The 24,378-nt window shown below is 42.9% G+C and overlaps 1 protein-coding gene across 13 annotated transcripts in view; it reads right to left on the bottom strand.

The window, feature by feature from the left end:
* The window catches only part of FAM13A (family with sequence similarity 13 member A), a 224,449-nt gene that overhangs the window by 14,448 nt on the left and 185,623 nt on the right, over nt 1–24,378 (bottom strand). For 11 of the 13 annotated variants that reach the window (XM_030564851.1, XM_030564852.1, XM_030564846.1 and 8 more), the window contains 8 exons: nt 21,943–22,093; nt 14,044–14,257; nt 12,487–12,625; nt 9,274–9,355; nt 8,925–9,145; nt 7,506–7,589; nt 3,319–3,414; nt 1,562–1,645 (listed from right to left, as the gene is read on the bottom strand). In XM_030564851.1, coding sequence (XP_030420711.1) covers nt 1,562–1,645; nt 3,319–3,414; nt 7,506–7,589; nt 8,925–9,145; nt 9,274–9,355; nt 12,487–12,625; nt 14,044–14,257; nt 21,943–22,093 — 1,071 coding nt within the window. The remainder of the gene's footprint in view (nt 1–1,561; nt 1,646–3,318; nt 3,415–7,505; nt 7,590–8,924; nt 9,146–9,273; nt 9,356–12,486; nt 12,626–14,043; nt 14,258–21,942; nt 22,094–24,378) is intronic. The other 2 variants (XM_030564847.1, XM_030564850.1) reach the window with 2 other exon arrangements.

The following is a 24,378-nucleotide window of genomic DNA, read 5'->3' as shown; positions in this document are numbered from 1 at the left end:
CAATCAATTCACTTCTGCAGCCAATCAGACTGTTACTGCATGTGACTATTTGCATCTGCAATCCATTTATTTTTAGTTATTTTTTCACCTTTGTGGGCATTTGGCGCTCCCAGCACCTTAAAACATTCTAAAATACACAATTACAAATACACAATTTAAAATCCAATACTACAGTGCATCAGTTTTCCGAGTGAACAAACTTTCCAATGAATTGACCTGGCTACGGCCTCTCAGGGAGGTGGACTATTTATGCCAATAGGAGAACCCCTCCCAGTGGCGTAGGTATAGTCTACACTGAAGTGTGGCTGCGACCCAGCTCTGCCGCTGGAGTGTGTTAAGTGCAGACAAGCCCTTGGGCAGATAGCCACAACTTCACTACTGCTGGTACCCATGCTAGCTAGATTAAAGCTAGCTCAGGTATGTCTACACATATTGCAATCACTCCTGGAGTTGGAAAGAAATCGCAGCGCAAAGTTGGTGGTGTAAAATTAGAGGACACTTTAAAAGAATATAGCCCTTAATTCAGGCTTGGTTCAGCAATTATCTATTAAATATTAAGAACAATTCACTGAGGGATAAGCAGCTATGTAAACACAAAGCCACTTAACACGTATGATATTGTAACTTCACCTTAATTCATATGTACTTCATATATGCAATTAATATTTAGCCTGCAATAATTATAATTAAAGAATATTTAGTTCATGGTATCTGCAATATTACCCAGTTTTGGATGGTTAGCATGAAATCAGAATGCATTGCAGCATGTTTCTCTTTTTCATACTGTGATGGCAATAACAAGCATGCAGATAATTGTGTCATATGCTAAGCCCCTTGGTGCTGGTGATTGGACCTTTCTTGGACAAAAGTAATATGGACCAAATTAATCCCTAGGGCGTTAACTATTTAAGGCACATGCAGTAATGAATCTGGCCCAATGTTTTCATATCAGTGCTTAACACTGGGAAATACCAACCCATGGCTGCACAGAGTCAAAAAAAAAAATCCAGCCAAACAAACCAGATCAAAAATTCACTAACGTTACTAAGCTGTACTTACTCTGCTTCTAGAAGTGTAGTTTCAAAGTGTAAAATAAGAACTGAACACAGCCAGAAGGCGAACAGGGGTGGGTAAATTTCCATAACCGATACGAGTGTGCTAGCTATAACCTATTTGTGTTCTGGGAAAGCCCAACCCAGCTGTGATGTGGCATAAACGCCTCAGAGCTTTGGTGCGAGAAAAAGAACAGCAAAAAACTGGTGGGGAATATTCAAAAGCAAAAGAAAGCAGAGGTGCAACCAATAATCATGAAGTTTTTACAAAGTAAAATACGTGTGGAGAGGAAAAACACAAAGCCAAGGAAATACTGTAGGCTGATCTGCAGTAACATAAAGGAGGGATTTGTTCAAAATTGGCTAGGCTTAAGCAGCTACTGATGATTTTTTTTTGGCGACACTGCAAAGAATCAATACTAATGAAAAAAATCAATCAATCTCTGTCATTGGCGGGAAGGGAAAACTGATGCAGACTGAGCAATTAGTTAGCAGCTGGAGGTCTTCACCTTTATCTCCTTGACGAAGGAAGCTGTTTCGCCCTCGATAATTGGCTGCAGCAAAGGGCTTCTCCGCTTGCTGGAGGGGGAACCCTGTGACAGGTGTTAACAAGTAGGTTATATTGTGAACCCCTTTCTCCTCCACCACCTGTTCTCTTGCTCTCCTCATCTCCATGACTCTTTTAGCTCATCCAGATCATCATAAGAAAACTGCTTCTTAAAAAGAAAAAGCTTCTGGAAAAAACCTTGAAGCAGAGAAAGGTTTTGTTTTTTTTCAAGTCGCTGCTTAGCAATGGACATCAGTGCCAAGTGCAGGCAAACACAACACTATGCAAGGAAGGGCCAGCAGTGCATGAGCGGGAAAATAAATGCTTTAAGGAAGGGGAAAACAAAAAAAAGCAACCCCATAGATGTATAACGACAACATGTGGCTCTCTGCAGCTACGTTATATGCCCTGCAAAACTCCACAGGCCGATTTTCGAAAGCACTCAGCACTCACGGCTGAGGCCAAACTTTCAATAAATCAGTTCCCATTTAGGCACTTAATTGACATGGCTGGATCTGCGAAGGTGCTCTGCCCCCATGAGCTCCCACTGTTCTCAGAGAGGTGGGTAAAGGAGAAAGACATGCCCCATTGCTCTCAATGGCAGCTGCTGGGGGCTGACTGAGCACTTTTGAAATTCTGGTCATTTCATTTTGGTGCCTGAATGGGAACTGAGCTCCTTGGAGAAGCTGGCTGTAAACTGCCAAGAGGTGGCTGCTGGGTTGGAAGGCTTCCTTCTACTTGCTAGCCTTACGTATCTAGTTCACACAGGGGACTAATCACAACAGTGATTCCAGGAGTTTCGGGGGTTTTAAAAAAAATACAACAGGACATGCCGAGAACGCCCAGAAAAGTGTGCTTGCCAGTGTGTCTGACTGCTCTGAGTAACACTTCGCCGGTCTGTTCTTCTGAACAGACACCCTGTCCAAACAGCTGCCAAGACACAAGCATGGCCTCGCAATAGTGAAAGGACAAAGGATCATTCATGAAACAAAGAGCAGGCAGAAACCAATATAAAACAGCTTACTTTCACTGGCCGGGCGAAATGAGTGTGCATATGTATTTTATAGTACAATAATTTTAGGGCCAGTGACAAGAGCAATACCAGATGTGTGATGCAAGGCGCTTCAAATTTGGGTCACTGAAGATAAAAGCATGTCGGTGGAGCGGATGACAATGGCCCTGCAGGACAGATGTGTGGGACTCCGTGGAAGCGGTAGCACTCGATTGATTGCATCAACTTAGAAAGCAGCAGCAGAGATTTGTGTATTCTGCTAGTAAGTGTTGCAGACTGGGAGACTGGGCTGTCTGGCTGCTGATGCAGTTGAGCTCCTCAGCAGCGTAGGCCAGACACAAGTCTCTGTTCCTGCCAATGTAAGTAACCAACACCGAGTCTACGATGTTGAGGGAAAAAGGAGGTGAGGCCTTAGCCAAAAACCATGTAATGAAAAATCAACAGCAACCCAGTGGAAGGAGCAGCACCAGAAGGTGAAAAGTGCTCAACATCCAGCTCTGGGGCACTGGAGTCCTTGATCAGCTCGACACTAGTCCCAGTTGCTATGGTATCATTGACTTGCAGTCGTTCAGATACTTGGTTCTTTGGTGACCAGGGAGGTTGGGCCTCTGTAACTGTGCAGACGTGTGATTCTCCTGTCCTCCTCCCACCCAAAAAGCTCCCTCACCAAACCAAAGCAATCCCCCCTAGAGAAGTACTGTACTCACAATAACAGGGATGGTGTTGGCCCTGGAGAGGATCTGTTTGACCAAGCGGTACCTGTCATACAAAGGCTTCATCACCTGGCGCTCATTTTTTGTTACCTGAAAAGCAAGAAAGAATGGGACCATGAGGCTGGCAGCAGATACTCTAGTCTGTAATGTATGCTCCTGCACCCTCATTTATCTGGGTTCAAAAGAACGGTGTGCTAGCGGCAATGGTCCTGAGATTAGTATGGGGGGAGGGAGAGCTCAGTGGTTTGAGCATTGGCCTGCTAAACCTGGGGTTGTGAGTTCAATCCTTGAGGGGGCCATTTAGAGAATTGGGGTAAAAATCTGTCTGGGGATTGGCCCTGCTTTGAGCAGGGGGTTGGACTAGATGATCTCCTGAGGTCCCTTCCAACCTGATATTCTATGAACTTTGCCACTCTGACCTGCCAGTGTACCTTTAGCCCTGCTCTTCCAATCCCTGGCATAACTTCCAGCTGTGTGATGCTTTTGTAATGTGGTTAATCGGAGGTTAAGACATTTAGGCTCAAGCTAGTATTCATTTGTCCTCATCATAACCCCCACCCCAACACACACACACTAGGCAGTCTGCATCTGTGGCCACTTCTGTACTCGTGGCCAAAAGCACAGGGCTCACACCCACAGTCTTGTGTCTGGAATCCCAGAACAGACCTAGGAACAAAGGAAAGGAGCTGTGATGACTAACTGCCTTCCCTTGGAGGCCCCTCCCCAAGCATGCTGATCTACAGCCCTTATGTAAAATGACATTGCAATGACCCTCCTCTGCCTCTGCACTTTCTCCCCTAAGATGCCTGCAAGTTGTTAGCATAGAATTGCTCATTTTACTCTCCAGCTCATCTTCTGGAACAAAGCTAGGGAGCAAAACTCCCTTGTAATGACTGGGGAGAATGTAGGAGAGGAGAGGGGGAGATTTAAAGCGACACTAGCTAAGAGTGGTACATGAGAAAGTGAAGCTCTACACTTCTACAGAATCGTTTGCTTAAATGGGTTTCTGTATCTTTAATATCTTGTGGGTGAGACTGGAAACCAGCAACTAGACTATTTCACATGACCATGTAGTTTATCCTCTTCATTTTATTCACCCCAGTGTCTTACTCCCACCCTGGGTCTGTCCTTCCACTGTATCTTGGCTCTAAGTTTACATTAGGAGGCTCTTAGGGCAGGGCCTTTAACTGTGATGTCATTTCTATCTACCTACATTAGGATTTTAAAATGCTGCTCATCACTGTAGTATCTGAGCAACTCCCACGTAAAACCGATAGCAATAGAAAAGTCCTTCATGTAAAAACTCTGCTTGGGGTAGGGTGTGCACTTCGGACAGTTTAAATTTTATTAATTTACTTTTTTGCTGTTTTGTTTTAGGTTGATTCTTTTCAGGATAGATTTGGGATTTTTTCTCTAAAGGTGTTTTTGCGGGGGTTGGTTGGGTGTTTTGGATAGAAGGGAGGAATGTAACCAGCAGTACGGAGCCCAGAGATACACCACCCATTTACAGGACTCGCAAGGCCAGGTTCACCACTGTCTTCACTGGGTTTCATGCTGATGTGATTATATTCATTACAGGTGCAGTCAGCGTTGCCTTGTAAACTGTGAACTATTGTCTGTAACTAGATGGTTTTAATGGTGTTACAAGGGCACAAAATGGAGTAATGCAGTGGTGAATCCTCCCTGCCTAGGCTATGTTGGGACCGAAAAATGGGTAGAATGCCCTGGCACTGCTTTGCTGTTGGACCATACTGTCCTTAAGGGTTAGAAAACAACATGAGAAGGTGCCTGTTGAGGGAAAGAACCGAACCGTCAGTTAATGCCACCTCAAAGAGGATAAACTCCCATGTTTTGTAAAAAAAATAAAAAAAAATAAGGTTTGGACTGGGAAAAATAATCTCTAAGTGTGCAGAGGAAATGGAGGCTTCTTACCCGTCACTAGAGGTTCTTCCAGATGTGTGGTCCCTATCTGTACATCTGAATATTTTCATTATTGATTTCGATAATAGCATAGAGAGTACACTTATAAAGTTTGTGTCTGATACCAAGCTGGTTTGGGTTGCATGTGCTTTGGAGGATAGGATTAAAATTCAAAACGATCTACACAAACTAGAGAAATGGTCTGAAGTAAATAGGATGAAATTCAATAAGGACAAATGTAAAGTACTCCACTTTGGAAGGAATGATCAGTTGCACATACAAAATGGGAAATGACTGCCTAGGAAAGAGTGCTGCGGAAAGGGATCGAGGGGTCATAGTGGATCAGAAACTAAATATGAGTCAACAGTCTGACAAGGTTGCAAAAAAAAGCAAACATGATTCTGGGATGTATAAGCAGGAGTGTCGTAAGCAAGATACGAGAAGTAATTCTTCTGCTCTACTCTGCACTGATTAGGCCTCAGCTAGAGTATTGTGTCCAGTTCTGGGCACCGCATTTCAGGAAAGATGTGGAGAAGTTGTAGAAAATCCAGAAGAGCAACAAAAATGATTAAAGGTCTAGAAAACATGACCTATGAAGGAAGATTGAACAAACTGAGTTTGTTTAGTCTGGAAAAGAGAAGACAGAGAGGGGACACGATAACAGTTTTCAAGAACATAAAAGATTGTTACATGGAGGAAGGAGAAAAATTATTCTTCTTAACCTCTGAGGATTAATGGCATAAATTGCAGCAAAGGCAGTTTAGGTAGGACATTAGGAAAAACTTCCTGTCAGGGTGGTTAAGCACTGGAATAAATTGCTTAGGGAGGTGGTGGAATCTCACTCAAAGGAGATTTGTAAGAGGAAGTTACATAAACACCTGCCAGGGATGGTCTAGATAATACTTAGTCCTGCCCTGAGCGTAGGGGACTGGACTACATGACCTCTTGAGGTCCCTTCCAATCTTACAATTCTATGAAAAAACAGTTAGCATAATGGAGCCTTTGGTCAAAATTTCAGGCCCACGCCATGTGGCAAATAGCAGCTAATGAAGAACAGATCATTTCTTGCTTCATTAGAGTGGCTCCAGGAATTCTGCAAAAATAGATTCTCTGGTTTAACTATAGCTGTTCAGTCCCTACCTCTGCATGCTCATCTGACACCGATGCAGACCCAGTTACACAATAAATCTGAGCTCCACTGATTTTTGTTGTTTTTTAATTTTATTTTAAGTGGCCCAACTGTCCACATTATCCTAGATCTCTCAGTACTTTTCCACTGCAGTAATGCCAGTAGTTGGAAACAGGAAAGCTGGTCAGCTGTAGCCTTCCTTGCTACTAGGTTCAGTTTTGCTGGGTTGTAAAAGTAGTATATTTAAAAAAATTGAATAGTTATGCTACTAAAAAACAAAGCAAAATATATTATAACAACAGGCCAGATTCTGCCCCCACACTGGTTTTACATGGGTGTACATTCATTAACTTCAGTGGAGGATTACCCCTGATTTACATCACTGTGAGAGCAGAATCCAGACTCAGAAAGGAGACAGGAAAAACAAATTATTTCCCTGGAATGGTTTGTTGCTATGCCTTACACAGTAATAAAAGTCTAATACCTAGATGGCTGAGTGTAGGCAGTAATAATCATGTGGCCTTTGAGCAGCCATGTAGATGGCATTGAGAGGGGGAAATTAAAGTAAATAATTTTAGAACAACAGGCTGAGAAGCAAATATTTCAGGCGTGAGGGAAAAAAAGGGATCAGAGACTCCAAAGCACCAGCACAATGAAGGGGAGAGAGAATTTGCCAGCTTGGCACCTTCGGATACATTGGCAGCAGAAAGCAGGCGAAGTGGAACTAGAAAACTTTAGCATTTACCAGAGGTGTGCACTGTTTAAACAATTGTTACAACGGTCTCAGAAAGGTGACAAATGAATTTGCGCTCTCTCATATTATCAACGTCACAAATGAGTTTCCTTTTACATCCAGCCAGCCTCCACCAGGACAAGACTCAGGGATACCAATCATAATTAAGAGCCTGTTGCTCTGACAGACACGAAACTTTGCAGTTAATGCAAGGCTAAAAGCACTTCTCACCAGATGAGTGATTGCACTGAGTAAAGGGCCTGGGACTGATTAACAAAATCATTGCGCTTTTTTCCCCACCAGCGTAGGTGTTGGTGTACTTGTAAGGTGGAGGGAGGTTAACTATGAAAGGCGAAGACAATTCAAGCAACTATTTTACATGGGTGTGGCTGTACGTACCGGTCTTCCATGAATGCTTTCATAATACAAGAGTGCTTTCTGAAGAGCCACTTTCTCAGCTGATATCTCATCTCTAGTCATGTCCTATATAAAAGATGGAGGGAGGGGGAAGAGAAAAAAAAGTCACATTTCTGCACTCAGAGAACACTGGGCTTTAGCCTTATCTGCATTCATACTGTACTCTGAAAGATTAAGCCATCTTTATTTTGCAATAAAGCCTGCAATACTTGCCACTACTTCCCCGAATCCCTTATCCTGTGATGCACTTTAAAAAATTGTTACCATAACGGACCCATGTTATGTGCCATGGAAACAACTTACAGCTAAATGACATTTAGATTTCAGGGGTATGGGTTTGTGTGTTCATCTAGGGGATTCATTAGTTTTTTCCATGCTTTGAAAATGTAAAATGCTCTATAATTGTTAAAGTTTATTATTTATTTTGAAGTAAGAGGACATAATAGTGTAAGTCCTCTTGCCCTTCGAATCCAACACCATTCATTCTCTTGTCCCATCACTGCACTCAATATTACAGTAGCCCACACAGAACGAGCACTTTTGAAATCTCTCAGCTTGCAGCTTTTTGTCTTGCAAATCCGAAGTGATGAGAGAATTCTGTCTGCACCTTTTCTAAAAGCAGTTTTCAGAGATTACATTTTTGTTTTTGTTTTTCAAAAAAAGGATTTTGCTTAGTGGACATGTCAGCAAACTCAAGGCCTTAATGTACAAGGCTATCAACATTTCAGGAACTAGCTACATCAGATCGAGACCGCTTCTTTGCCAATCACCCTCAAAGACAACCATGTAGCTAACAGGGCCAGATACGAAACTCTTAAGAGTGCAGATAAAGTGCCCTCAGACAAGGGCAATCGACTTTGAACGAGCTAGCAGGAAATATAAGACTAAGCCAAAGCATGCCCGCCTTCAGAAACTGCGAAAAGACCCACGTGATTTGCCTAAACCTTCCCGTCATAACAGAAGATAGAGAAACCCAAACATGAGAAGGAGGAACCCACAAACAAAAGCATATCAAACACTTCTTGGAACCTGGGAGAGGCAAAGAACAAAATCCATTATGAAATTCAGTGTGGATAGTTCTTTGAGAACCTAAATGATCAATTCCGTACTTCAACCCTCTGGTGAGAGATGCCACGGAAAAACGAGAGAGAGAGAGAGAGACTAAGCAAGACCAATGTAGTATCATAATTAGATTATTTGACAAAAATTGATGTTACAGTACTCCAGTGAAAAGTAAAACTACTTTAAAAATGTTGTATGTTATACATATATCACTATCACTAGATTCTAAACTCAGCAGTTTGCAAGATGTTGCATGGATTTCAGAAGATGTCATACAGCTGTGCATTACAGGACTGTATTTGAAGTCCTGATATCTAACCTGACCTGCATGCACTGTACCTTAATGTCCTCAGGCCGGTTCGTCTCTGCTCGTTTTTCTTCCAGCTTCTTTTGGATGGAGTCGAAGGTCACTTCCACTGCAGGTTTTGCAGATTTATCGGACAGATCTTGCTTCTTGTCATCTTCCTTCTCAAGCTGTGACCCAAAGCTCTTGGGGAGCGTGTTGCTCCGCTGGCGCCTCACAGGAGCCAGATCCTCTTCTGATATCTTTAGTTTTGACTCTAGATGGATTTTTTTGGATGGGGATGGAAAAAACAGAATATTTTCAGTTACTGGGTAATAGCTCCACGAAGCGTTTCAAAATAGGTCAAAGTCAATCCAGGACATTTTTCCCCTGCCAGTTACTCACCTTTAAGCTGCTTCCGTAACTTTGCCAGTTCATTTGTCCATTTCAGCACCTCTGGGTTGGCTGCTTTGTCACTGTGGGAAGGCTAGAGGAAGAGAACAGAAATCCACAGTGAAATCATTCTGAAAAGAGCAGTGAGAGAACCTCAAACCGAGATCTGTATAAACAGGTTTACTGCCTACAGCAGAGGTTTGGCCATAGCAGAGGGAGCCAGGAACTTCTGCTTTCCAATCACAATTCTATTTATTAACACCCTCTGTGGCTTGGGGCGACTTTCTTAAAACTTCCTGCCTCAGCTTCTCCCTCTGTAAAACATGGATAACAACTCTCATGCAAGGGTGCTGGAAGGGTTAATTCATATGCATAAAGCACTCTGAATGTGGAAAGTACAAGATATTATATTGTAAAGAAGAAACGTTGAATCATCACTGCTATCTGCCTCAGCTGCCAAACAATGCATGTCTGGTGCTAGCTTTTCCTAACACAGACAAGACTGTTTCAGAACTAACCTTTTCTGGTTAAATCACTAGCAAATGTGGGTGTGTGTGAATCCTTTCTCCCTTAGAAAGCTTCCTGTGCCTCAGAAGAAAACATCAGCAGTGACTGGAGTACAGTTCACATGTCCTGCTCAGCAACACTTTGCAAGTGTGAAGGAACCAAAGTCAAGGAGCGCATTCCCCATCCCTCCCGAGTACACGAATACCCTGGAGTTACTGCTTTCCTCAGAGTGAGAACCTCACTAAAACACGATGTGCATTCCATCAGCCCAATTGTCAATAAATAAGAAGTTTAACTTAGCCATTCTCTCACACAATTACCAGCTTTGGGCAGATTTACTAAACAGGTAATAAAAATCCTAACAGTTTCTTAGGGTATGTCTACACTATGGGATTATTCTGATTTTACATAAATCAGTTTTGTAAAACAGATTGCATAAAGTTGAGTGCACACAGCCACACTAAGCACATTAATTCGGCGGTGTGCGTCCATGTACTGAGGCTAGCGTCGATTTCTGGAGCATTGCACTGTGGGTAGCTATCCCGTAGCTATCCCACAGTTCCCGTGGTCTCCCCCGCCCATTGGAATTCTGGGTTGAGATCCCAATGCATGATGGTGCAAAAACAGTGTTGCGAGTGATTCTGGGTAAATGTCGTCACTCAATCCTTCCTCCGTGAAAGCAACGGCAGACAATCATTTTGCGCCCTTTTTCCCTGGATTGCCCTGGCAGACGCCATAGCATGGCAACCATGGAGCCCATTTTGCCTTGTCACTGTCACCGTATGTGTACTGGATGCTGCTGACAGACGCGGTACTGCAGTGCTACACAGCAGCATTCATTTGCCTTTGCAAGGTAGCAGAGATGGTTACCATCCCTATTGCACTATCTGCCATTGTAAATTGGCGATGAGATGACGGTTATCAATCATTTTGTACCATCTGCTGCTGTCATGGGTGCTTCTGGCTGGCCTCGCTGAGGTCAGCCGGGGGCACATGGACAAAAATGGGAATGACTCCCCGGGTCATTCCCTTCTTTATGTTGTGTCTAAAAATAGAGTCAATCCTGCCTAGAATATGGGGCATGTGCACTAGAGAATCAGAGAGCACAGCCGCTCTGGGTCAGAGCCCCAGAGATCCTGCAGAAATGAAGAGCTGCGTGCCATTTTAGGTGGTGCCCTGCAACAACCCTACCCGTTGCTTCCCTCCTCCCGCAACCCTCCTGGGCTACCGTGGCAGTGTCCCCCCATTTGTGTGATGAAGTAATAAAGAATGCAGGAATAAGAAACACTGACTTGTTAGTGAGATAAAATGAGGGGGAGGAAGCCTCCAGCTGCTATGATAGTCCAGACAGGACATCAAAGGGTGGCGGGGGGGCAGAGGAGTGCATCTTCCCGCTGCTATGATAGTCCAGGCAGTACAAAATCTTTTCTTTAGACATGAAAGGGGGGGGCTGATGGAGCTCAGCCTCCAGTTGCTATGATGAGGACGGTTACCAGCTGTTCTGTACCATCTGCTGGGTATGACCAGGAGTCATTCCCATTTTTACCCAGGCGCCCCCAGCCGACCTCACTGAGGCCAGCCACGAGCACTCATGGGCTGATGATGATGATGGATAGCAGTCATATTGTACCATCTGCCACAAGGAAGGGGATGCTGGTGTTCAGCGCTGCAGCACCCCGTCTACCAGCAGCATGCAATAGACATAGGGTGAAACTGAAAAAGGGCGAGAAACTTTTTTTTCCCCCTTTTCTTTCGGGGGGTGGGGGGAAGGGTGTAAATTGATGACATATACCCTGAAACACCCGGGAAAATGTTTTTGACCCTTCAGGCATTAGGAGCTCAGCCAAGAATGCAAATGATTTTCGGAGACTGCGGGGACTGTGAGATAGCTGGAGTCCTCAGCCCCCCCGCCCCTCTATGAGCGTGCATTTTATTCTTTGGCTTTCCGTTACGCTTGTCACACAGCACTGTGCTGTGGCCTCTGTCTATCATAGCCTGGAGATTTTTTCAAATGCTTTGTCATTTAGTCTTCTGTAACGGAGCTCTGATAGAACAGATTTGTCTCCCCATACAGCGATCAGATCCAGTATCTCCCGTACGGTCCATGCTGGAGCTCTTTTTGGATTTGGGACTGCATCGCCACCCAAGTTGATCAGAGCTCTACGCTGAGCAAACAGGAAATTAAATTCAAAAGTTCTTGGGGCTTTTCCTATCTACCTGGCCAGTGCATCTGAGTTCAGATTGCTGTCCAGAGCGGCCACAATGGTGCACTGTGGGATACCGCCCGGAGGCCAATACCGTCGATTTGCAGCCACACTTACTCTAATCTGACATGGCAATACCGATTTCAGCACTACTTCTCTCATCGGGGAGGAGTACAGAAATCGGTTTAAAGAGGCCTTTATATCGATATAAAGGGCTTCATTGTGTGGATGGGTGCAGGGTTAAATCGGTTTAATGCTGCTAAATTTGGTTTAAATGCGTAGTGTAGACCAGGCCTTAGATTACTTCCTGCATGCACTCCCAGCACCTAATGCTTTGGAAGGGAATTCGCTTGGCGGTGCTAACACATGAATATGTGCTTTCCATTGGTTGTATGGCAGCTCCACCTCCCTTTGTTTCCTGGTACTCAGGCTGTATCTGAAAATCTCCCCTGAAGACCTTGTCAGCTTGGGCTCTATTCCTTTGCTTACATAAGCTCACTTGCGAAGAACTTACTCTGTATTTTCTCTCCTCCTCAAATCTGTCCTCAAACTTCCTGATTTTCTTCTTAAGCCCCTGAATCCTCCGGGTCAGCTGTGCAGGTGTCAGATCCTCTCGGTCATCTTCACAAGATCCTAAAGAAGAACTCCTTCTCCTGTAGGGAGCACAGAAAGCAGACAGATCTTATGCAAGCAGCCAGTTTACATCTGCATGCACAGAGGGTCAATTACACCTGATTGTAAGTACATTCAACTCTTGTAGACATCATAAAGCCAAATTCAGGCGTGATGTAATTGGTAGCTAAAGGGCTAGCATCCCAGGAGCAGTGAGACCAAGAAATGGGGTGTTAAGTCTCTTTAGATTGAAGGTAAACAGGTTGACTGTTGGCTGCGATTCCGAAGAAACTAAGCAGGGAATTTAGGAGAAAGCAGGCCCACTAATTTGCTCTCTAAAATGAGGTACAAGACCTGAAGATTAGGTGGCCAACTCCAGAGAGGTGATGGAGAACTGGTAACTGGCCCTCCCTCCAGAAGCCAGGCTTCCTGCAAGGGAGGGGAGTTTGGGGAGGGAGGTGAGGGAATATTCTCACATTATTCATTGTCCAGAGTTTAAACATTTCCCAAAGAGCAGGAGCTCCGAATAAAAACACCTGAATGTCAGTGATGAGCCACTCTTGCATCGCTATTTTCAGGGTATTTCGTACTTCTGGAGCGGCTCAGGTTCACCTTTAGCCCTCATGCTAAAACAGGATTAACAGCACCTGGGATGAGCTACCATTGGGCCAAAATGCAGAGCTTGTGATGTGCCATTGTTCAGACTGAATTTAAAAATATCAATATATTATATATGACATGGAACTGGTAATAAAAAGGAGGGGGGGGGAGTTCTACATTTGTTTTGCCATTCTTTGCCAGAATTTCCACACTCCCGGGTCCAAATTATTTCCATTAAAAAAAACCCCTCTAATCTCAGACCACATTTCAGCAGGGAGAAAGTTTTTATGGCCAAATGATAAATCCCTTAAAATACATATTGACCAGTATGTAGGAGATCACAACAGTTTTCACCACGCCACCACCTGGGCAACCTCCTCCTCATCTTTAGCACTTCAAGTGCTTTTTATCTGAGGATGCCCTCAAAGCCTTTTACACAGGAAGGTAAGTACCATTATTCCCATGTCATAGATGAAGAAACCTGGGGCATACAAAGTTAAGTAACTTTTCCAAAGCAACACAGAAAATCAATGGCAGAGCTGGGAATCCAATCAGGCATCCACTGCCGCCTCTCTGTAATGACAGACACACTGCAGCAAGATATGACAGCTTCCTTATTGTGACAGAAGAATCCTGGGTATTCAGGCATGAACCTGGAAGCCACTTCTAGAAATCATTGCAATAGCAAGTGAGGAGGCTTCTGTTGGTGGGGATCACCAGCCTCACCCACACATCGGGTTACATGGCATTATCTTGCTAAATGAGATGCTGCTCATTACCACTGTGCAGTCCTTTGCTACTGGGCAGTACTGGGAGCAAAGCCAGCAGCTCAGATGGCTGCTGTGAAACCACCACCTACCTCATGAATGAATGGGAGTTAGGAGGGGAGGGAGGCACTTCTGTATCATCCAGGTACTGCTGGCTTTGCCCATAGGCATAGAAACGAGGGGACAGCATTGGATCGCTGTCCTCATCCAGAAGCTGGCGAATTAGACCTCCAGCCTGTGGGGACAGATGAGCTTCATTGGAGTCTAAGCCATCTCGTTCCCTGGAGGAGAAAGCTGGGACGGGCTCTGGAAATCAATTGAAACCACTCAATGAACATGAGCTTTAATTTTCCTTATTCTAAATGCATTCAATGATCACCACAACCATGGGCCAGTTTTTAAAGTCATATTTGTCTCAAATATGTCCTTCAGAGAGAGGGCCTGATTCTTCACTGGCTGGCACCCATGGTCACCCTTTACTTGTGCGCAAAGTGAGTGCAGGAGGAGTGTGAAATGCTACCAGATTGGAATGGGAGCATGCTGCACAGGTGCATATGACTCCACAAGGTGCCAGGCAGGGGAGAATTAAGCCCTAAATCTGACCAGTCATCACTGCTCATTGATTCCAATAGACACTAAACCTGACAGCAACTGCCCCCTTTGCTGTCCAAACCTTTGGGGCAGGAACCGAACAGACTTGAATATATTCAAGTATAAAGGGGGTAACTCAGGGCAGCAGAACAGTACATGCAGGAGGAATCAATTGATTCACAAGATGTGCAGATGCCATAAATGATTAACAAGGTGATCCCATTGTTGTAAACCCCCCACCCTTCCCCACCTTATTCCTACCCTGCTTTATGATACCCTCAATCACTGCATCATGGCTAACAGTCGATTTTTATCTCAAGGGGGCATGGTTCAGATCTTACTATTTTGTGCTGTGGCGTGCCTAGCCTACTACAGCTGTAAAAGTGTTAACAACAATAAATCATTCAGGCTCAATTATTCTCATGTTAAAAAAAAAAAAGATAACGACGACACCTGGAGCCACTCAGTCTCTCTCACACTAGCACTGCTAATAAATCTCCCACCCACGAGCTGAAGTAACCATCTTGGAAGACTGGGGGTGTGAGAAAGGGAAATATGTTTTGGGAATGCCGATTAGCATACTGGAACAAACCGAAAAAAATCATTTCAATCCCGTGGTCACTCTGTCCAGATGCCATAAGGGGTCTAATATTCTCTGTTCAGATCATTTACTAAGCTGGTTTGCATGCTCCTACTTAGCTCCAGAGGATTAGACGATCTAAGAGTTGTGCTTTGAACATGCAATTCTAACAAGAAGTTCTGAAATCAAATAAAAAAGTTAGAAAAAACATCAAATAGTGGATGATGAATCATTGGAAAGGGCCTTAAAACAGCTACAGAGTCATCTGCTTCCTGCGGATACAGGCTCTGATCCTGATCTTATACCAATCAGAGAGATCAGGCCTTTTTATTTTGTGAATTTTGAAAAATGTAGCACTTCCATTTACTGCATAATGTTACATTTCCGTGTTCCTATCCTCTTGTAAAACCACCGTATGGCCCAATAGCTTTAAGGTACTCCACTGTCCTCTGCACTACTGAATTCAAGGGATACTCAATTCAGTACCAAATGGAGTGTAAAGCGTTTTCCATTATTTATGCATCAAAGGCTAGATGCACGCCTCTGTCTCAAAGACTGATGCTGTTCCCAGAAAGTTGAGCCACTCCTGAAGGAATGGCAGGTGGTATTCGCACAATGGACCTTCTCCAGGGTTCTGAGACGGAAAAGGCAAACTTTCACTTGTGGCCAGCCTCCAGAAAACCCCAAAGGACCACAGTTGCAGAGAAGATGCACTGATTCAGCTATGATGGATGCATAATTTTTTTTAAACCACAACACATGTACATCAAGTTACCACTAGTTTTTATATATATATATAGAGGGCCCTATCAAATTCATTGCTGTGAAAAGTGCATCACAGACCGTGAAATCTGGTCTTTTGGCTATTTTTTTACCCTATACTGTACAGATTTCACAGGGGAGACCCGCGTTTCTCAAACTGGGGGTCCCAACCGAAAAGAGAGTTGTTGGGGAAGTTGCAAAGTTACTGTAGGGGGGTTGCAGTATAGCAACCCTTACTTCTATGCTGCCTTCAGAGCTGAGGGGCTGGAGAGCAGCGGCTTTTGGCCAGGTGTCCAGTTCTGAAGGCAGCGCCCTACCCCCAGCAGGGCAGAAGTAAGTTGCAACACCATACCATGCCACTCTTTCTTCTGCGCTGCTGCCTTCAGAGTTGGGCCAGGATCCCTACCTACACGTACAACACCATGATAGTTCAGATTTAAATATGTGAAATCATGAAATTTACTAATTTAAAAATCCCATGACTGTGAAATTGACCAAAATGGACCCTGAATTTGGTAGGGCCCTATATATATTATGCAGTTCCCTTGCATAATCTCTGCAGCAAATGTTTTCTAAATTGCCTTACCCTGAAGGAACCCAATAATAGAGAGAAAATACAGCAGTTTAAGGTTAAAAAATATACTCGCAATCTACAAGCCATTGAATCAAACTTTGATGATTTGGAGCCATGCACATTCCAGAGTCCAACTATTTCCCTGAATTTTAACACAGCCCAATGTTTTCAGAAAGGTCTTTTGAGACCCTGTGGTAGTGAAATGTGGAAACTAATGTCTTTTGATTCCCCACCCTCACTGGTCAAGTTACTCTCATATAATTCTTCCAGTGATCCCACTTCCCATCATGGAGAATTAACAACTTTAGAGTAGGATCTTCTAAAATAAGAAGTATTTGGGTAGTTTACAGTCAGTGGGATTAGCATTATGCCTTGCTGGGATTTAGAAGAGACAAAATGAGGGCAAAAAGGAATGCATATAGTAGTAAACAAACTCAGCTACTACCCAACCTGTGAACAAAGATGTATGTGACTTTGTCCTGAGGTAGATTTACATTCCAGATATCAGGTACCATATAAAGTATCACAATGACTCCAGAGGGCTCTGAGATAAGAGGTTTTACAGTCAGCAGTGACTGAGGCATGTGCGGTACCACTATTAATTTCAAATACAGATGAAAAACTGAAATGTACATTCTAAAGGAGAATGGGTCAGAAAAGGGAGAGAGGAAGGAAGTCCTAAAAGAAAAGAAAGTTTGAAACTTGGACGGAACAAATGGCAGCTACAGAAAACTGACTATTTCCCACTTTCATTCCTCGAGGTCTTGACTCTTTGAGTTAGTTGTTCCACTTGCGGTATATAATATTTTGAAATAATTAGATCAGGAGGTCAAAATGGCTAACAAAGCCTGAACAGAAACGGAGCAAGTAGCAAAGGAATACATGATCTGCTGTATGGAATCAGATCAATGAATGGCCCAACTAGTCCAGTATCTCATTTCCCACAGTGGTTAATGCCAAATGCTCCTTGTCATGCACAATTATAGAATAACTGACCCAAAGGGGAAAGTTCTCCTAGTCCCTGGTTGGCTTATGGCCTGAAGCATAAGGATTTGTATTATTTGTGTGTTTATCTTACCTAATGTAACACTCTCATAATGGAAGCTCTCATTACCAATATAAACAACTAAGACTTTAAGAAACCTGCTAAATTCTTGGACTGGGTAAGTTCTACAGGTTATTTATGTGTTGTGTTAAAAATATTTTCTCATTACTTTTACATATACTTTCAGCTTTACTGAATGTCCCTTGTCCTTGTGTGAGTAAAACGGTGAACAGGAGTGCTCTATCTTCTCTAAGCCATTGATTAATTTGAATACCTTTATCATGTCTCCTCTTATTCACCTTCTCTCTCAACTAAACAGTGCCAGTCTTGTCAACCTCTCCTCCATAGGGGAGTCCCTCCATGCCTCTAACCAGCAGCCAGAGCACTTCTATTTTAGGATATCTTTTTTCATTCTCCAGTAATAAGGGACATGCATAAATACAGGGAAGAAATTACTTAGAGATTGTGCACATGGGTGTAAACACTTCAGAGTGTCTATGTATAAACATTCTATTTGTTGGTTTGGAACTTCCATTTCAATTCCTTTAGCCTTGCCTCTTCCGAGTTTGTGTGGAAAAGGAAAACTTATGTTTGTAGCCTTCACTCTCTCCTCTTCAATACTGGTCTATTACCTTTCAGAGTCCCACAACTAATCTGCCATTGACGCTTTCAGCCACCTGTTGTGCATGCATGCAACTGTGTAGGTTCACATATATATGTTACCATGTTACCTCTTTAATAAATGGCCATAGGAAGGACAAATGATGGTCTTCAGTTGACAATAAAAGTATTTTAATCAAGAGGTGAGGAGAACGCAGTGTAGTGGTCTCTAGGCTGAATAAATGAATATTTATAATATAATTCTCAAGACCATCTGTTATCCTCTTATAGGGAATTTTTTATATTTTTATTTTGTTTACCCTCAAAAAATTCATGTGGTCCTCTGCAGGACAAAATATCACCTAAGCATATGTAAAATACCTATGCATACAGATGTAAATACAGTTGCAAAATGGGTTCATACACTGAACAATGATATCTAAAGTGCTGTACCAGTACTTCGCGATAAATCAATCTACGACAGATCGATCCCTAGCGGGTAGTGTGGACGTACTCTATGTAGCACAAGACTGGTTTGTGTGCCAGCTATGTGGGGATGGTCCAGGGAGGGCCCACATCAGGAGCTTTTTTTATGCAGATCCACTGGCTCCAGCCCTTGAGAATTTGCAACTGCTATTCCAGCTGAATGGTAGCCCTTGTGTGTATATGGGTGGTGGTGGTCGTGGGGGGATTACACCTCCCCAAACTCCTCCTGCATAGGACCCAAATAGTCAGTCTTTATGCAGACAGAACAAATGTCACTCCATGTCAGGATGACCATTCTGTGTGTGAGGGCCTCTCCATTCATAAAGTTAATCAGCAACAACTCCACATGTAGACTAGCCCCAAATCTGACTTCATTCCAGCTGCCAACAAGCGAGCCACCTCCATAGATCGCTTAGATCAGAGCGAAGAGCACAGAGAGGTGGAGGGGGGGGGGCACAGAGTTATCCATGTCGCAGTGGTCCCAAAGATGAACATTTCTAACCTGATGCTATCTCAGGTGGGCTGGATAATTGCTACTTTGTGCCTCTACCCCCAAAAGATACTCAGTTCTAGTGAAGTGCCTGGAAGAATCCCCTGAGGGAGAGAGACTCTGATGTGCGTTAAGACATTGTGGTTTAAATACGATGAGATTTAGTGTGTGTGTGTAAAGGTAAGAGAACAGTAGCCATTCCTCACACAAGACTATCTTGTACAACTGTTTTCATATCTGCTTCCCCTTAGAGCTTTCCTAAGAATTTTAATCGGAGGCTGTAATACCTGGAGGTGAAGGGAACCTCAGCTACTGAATTTGTGTTCACAAACCAATTAAGAGCCACTCCACCAGAAACCCAGTGTTCTGTGGCTTCTAAATACCTAACAGCGGATACAATCAGGAGTACACAATGCTAGAATTTCACAGGCAGTCCAAACCACAACCTGAGCTGCTTGCCTAAGGAATTGGCCATTTCACTGATTTTAAGGGCAGATTCTGAGCTGTTACACCAGAATTTAATAGAACACAATGATGAACATTGTTACTTGTATTTGAATTTGGAAGATTTTGCTGTTTACCATGGAAGGAGCAGAGCTGTAGTGCCAGTTCAGAGGAAGAGGGAGGACATGCAGTAGACTGCCATGCGGGTCAGACTGCCTAGATCATAAGAATAGAGGCTAGACTGTGAACCCCTTACTCATATTTGTGAGCAGTGATTTATGAGTCATCTCACAGACAAAATCTGACTCTAGATGTGGAAATTATGTCTGAGTTTGGGCTAGCAGCTTCCTCTTTTTAGCCACTGCCAGACTGACTACATGTTCATAGCTGAAATGGGTTCAAAGTCTCCTGTTCACCAAGACACAGAAGCCACCATTTTGCTCCACTCATACTGCAACTACAAAATGGTGGCATTTGGAGACAACTGACACATGTTTCACCTGCTCTGGCTGTCCCTTTTGCCAAACTCCTCTTCCATAACATATGTATTTTAAACAGGGAGGAGGAAGAAAAACAGTCTGAAAAAAGTGCTTTCTAAAAATATATATATACATACACACACACACACATACACACACCCCTTTCATTTTCATGAAAATGGTCCTGAGTCCTTATGGCAAGTCAGAGCATCTCTAGAAAAGTTCTTTGTATCAGAACTAAAATGTGTAACATGAGGTAGGGTAGTTTCTGGGAGACAAGCTTATCAGTCTATTCTCCCCTTGAGGCATACATATGACTCCGTTAATGTCAATGGGAGTTACGTGCAGGAATCAAGGAAAGAAAATAATCTTTATTTCAAAAGGCTCAAGTGACAGCAGAATACACAGGGGAGATTCTTGCCTCTGTCACCTTTAAAAACACAAAAACTCCTATGCTTGTCCAAACCCTTCAGGTTATGGCTAATTAGAATCCCAATAAAATATAATGAATCAGATGTCTCTTGGGAGACTTCCTTGCAGTACGTGTTGCCCTTTAATCAGATGTGTTGTACATGATGATATCATCTAGGGAATTCCCAAGCTGGAGGTGGAGGTGGAGAAATTCAGTGCCACTGAAGGTAGCTGGTGGCCTGACTTTGAATCACTGCTACTGGTTTGGTCTGCCCAGCCCCACACTGTCATCACTAGTCCCTCCTACATGGAAAGCAGAAGACATGTGTCACGTAGGCTGTGGAACCAGGAACAAAGAACCTGTCCATTGTCAACATGCTGCACTGCTCACAGGTTTTGTTTTCCAGAGTAGTAGATGCCTGTTACATGCTTGTCTCTCTCTCTGTCTCTTTTTTTAAACACTCTTTTTCTATACCAAGAGCCCCTCCCAATCCATGCCTGCCAAGTTTCAGGACTAACAACAAAAGCACACTCACTTGCACACTGGAAAAAAGGATATAGGCAGGAATCATAATTGATTTGATCCTAAAAGATGCTGAGCGTCTTCAACTCCTCTTGATGTCACTGGCAGTTGAGTTGCTCAGCATCTCGCAGGATTGGGCCGAAAATGTGTAATTCAACAAATATGCATTTTAAAAAAAGTTATTTTTCTTAGCCACTTGGCCCCTTAGCATCTCTGGGATAGATCAGAATGCCTGGTCATTTTGCTGACAGGAAAATGCTAATGACAGTAAGTGGCTCCCCTCCCCACAAACATGCAGCATATATGGTGTAAATTACTCAGCAGTATGCTTGTAAATAAACACTGAAATCAATGTAAACAACAAACACACCACAACTCCTGCATTAATCTCTGCAAAGCGCTATACTGAAAAGATCGCTTTGTGTGTCTGAATATAGGTAACCCATTAACAAAGTCAGTGCAAAAAAACCTCTAGAAAACCAAACTAAGAGCATTAAGATATTTGAACTGCAAGCAACTTAACATTTTTTTTTAACCTGGTGAATAGAATTCTACACGGAGTATAACACAGACTAGGGAAGCACTGTCCCTAAGGACCACTAAAGGACAGGAAATAGAACCCTGATTTTCATATCTATGTAGGGGGGAGTGGGGAGAGGTAGCACAGGGAGAAAGCAGGATATTCTTTTTTGTCTTTAAAATACTCAGTTTTGCTTAAGTAGGATCCAGCTCCTCACTAGCCTGGGCTGCAAAACACCATGAAAAGAATAATTCTTAATCAGAAAGGAAGAATCATTGCAAGAAAGGAGCAAACACACTCTCCCGCCTTTCTCTACATTACAGTCAGACTTGGCACCAACCCACTGTTCCATTTCCAGTTTCTCCAGACAAAAATATATTTCCTGTTGTTTTTGGCCAGGCACTATAAACCCAAAGATACGCCCACCCTACTCATGTTCCCCTCACTCTCTCTTTCGGTGTCATACCAGCAAGCACACAACTGTACCTTCCCAGCTGTTGTCATCGCACAAGGCTGTCAAGTCCAGGCGAGGCACTTCTGAGACGAAGCTATCTTCCTGACCATCAGCATCTTGGTGCCTCTGTAATTTGGTTTCGGGGATGCTCGGGTGCTCCTGAATCTTCATGCTCGAAATCTGCTATAATCCCAAACACACAGGAAAAGAAAAAAAAAAGAGTAATGTTCAGAAGGAGGTAAAAAATACCTATAGCTGCAGAAACGTGTGTTCCTTTAAACTAAAAGATCAAAAACAAACAGTCCACAATGTTTCCAGCTCAGAAACTAAATTCCCTGTTCAGTGACCCCGAAATTCTAATTGGTCACTCACACTGGCAAAAACATCCGTTCCTCTGCTTTCCTTGAACTTTTCCTTGTTTGGAAAGCCACAAGAAGCTCCCGAAGCTGTTTGTCCAGACAACTGCATGCAGCTGAAAAACGCCTCCAATCATTGACTAGGAAGAACAGAGATGGAGGGGGGAGAGAGGGTGGGTGCCTTTCCTTAAAGAAGTGAAACTCTTTGGAACGACAACAAAAATGCCGCTGTTGTTGCTACGGGTACAGCAGCAACATGGTGTCTTTTAAAAGCAGCTGTCCCTGCTCCTGAGGCAGCAGCAGCAGCTCTGGAGAGTGAGAAGCGCAAGCCCCACACACAAATGCTCTCATGCAGGCTGTGCAGGCTCAGATCAATTAATGCCAGCTAAGCTGTGCTGGCTGCACATGCCCTGATTTCCTGTGGTTGTTTGCTAGCTGGGCGTGGGGAGAGCAGAACTATTTATGGAGGAGCTCTGGGCATTAAAGCAATGTTGCGCAAACCTAAACGGCTGTAGGGTTTGGCATCACAGCTGGAAGTAGTGTGGACCCTGGGAAAAAGCCAAAAAAATGCAGGGAAAGAGCAAGTAGCTTCTTTTTTTAAAAAAAAGCACACAACTTGCTGTCAAGAAAGTGATCCATAATTTATATCTAGCATGAAGCAACTGCTGCTAGCTTCACTATTATTCACCCACTGAATACTACATAGGCTGTGTGTTCATGCAGAAATCACTTCTATTCTCTCACTCCAGACACACTGCAAGTGTGTGCATAAAGTAAAGCATGTATGTATGTATGTATGTATATACACCTAAACAAACACAGAGCATTCGGATATATACATAAACTGTTACATAATACTTGATTTCAGTAAGCATAGTTTATTCTTAGCTGATAAATCATAGTGAAGTAGGTAACTGAAAAGCAGAATGTTAAAAACAAACAAACAAAAAGACCTTCTAGCAATCCAGTGAGTGATATAGAGTAGCACAAATGATTATACTGAGAGTTTGTGTGTCCAAAAAACTTGACTCTAAAGAGAATTGTTATTGTACAGACAGTGACACTGGATCCAGCCCACACTTCAAAGCTGCACAGAATGAGCTGTCAGAATTGACACTGCATACATGCATGTCCCTAAATCACATACAAATTTTGTGTCCTACTTACAATATTCTAAAGCATAACAATTTTTGTATTCAGCATAGCAATGAATATTCGACGTTAGAGAAAATTGCTCAGAGAATATGCATGACATCTTGATTTAAAAAACATTATAACCTTGATACTCAAGTTCCTGGTATTTATAAATACTGCAACATAATGCATTTGCATAACTTTACATTTTGTTTCTCTTTTCGGTAGATTAGCTTTTTTAAACATTAATTAACCATAATAAGGCAATGCCAGCTGATATTACCATGAATTAGAAACTTAACTCTCCCTGTTTTACATTGCACCAAGGAAATACTTAACACTAGAATGTGTGTATCATGAGCACAATGTCAGTTTACTATCCGATATCTTACAAGCTGCTTCCCACATGTGGACTTAAAATATTTCCTTACATTCAACAAAAATGTCTTCTGTTTTGTTTTTTCCGAAGAGATTTAAATGATTGCAAACCCCTATAACAACAGGATTCATGACAGGGCAGAAATAAACACTGTTATCCACTCCCTAAAGGACAAACTGTACCATTTTATAATCTGCCCTCGTGTTGTCATCACACTAATTTAAGACTGAAAATCCTGCAATGAGCTTTCAAAGTGATGTAATTAATAAAATCATCTGAAGGGAAAAACATACTAAGTTTCTACAGCAACTTGAGTAAACTAAACTATTTTCTTTAGCAGTTAACAGAACATTCAGGAATAAATGGAGCATTTAGAAGGCAGCAACCAGAAAAAGTAATTTACCTTATTACCATCATCTATACTTATTACAGAATTAACTGTTTTCCCACAACAACCTTATAATTTCATGATTCATCATGACTCTGAATACATTTATATCTGCTGCAGATATAATGTATGTTCCAGATGGGTACATTTCACCACACTGTAAATATTTCCATTGACATAGTAACTTAATGACATGTGTTTTCCTTTGAGT

The sequence above is a fragment of the Gopherus evgoodei genome, chromosome 5 (genome assembly GCF_007399415.2).
Source record: "Gopherus evgoodei ecotype Sinaloan lineage chromosome 5, rGopEvg1_v1.p, whole genome shotgun sequence".
In the NCBI taxonomy this organism is placed as follows: domain Eukaryota; kingdom Metazoa; phylum Chordata; order Testudines; family Testudinidae; genus Gopherus; species Gopherus evgoodei.
The sequence above is the reverse complement of the archived record's forward strand: the minus strand, read 5'-3'. Positions and strand labels throughout refer to the sequence as shown.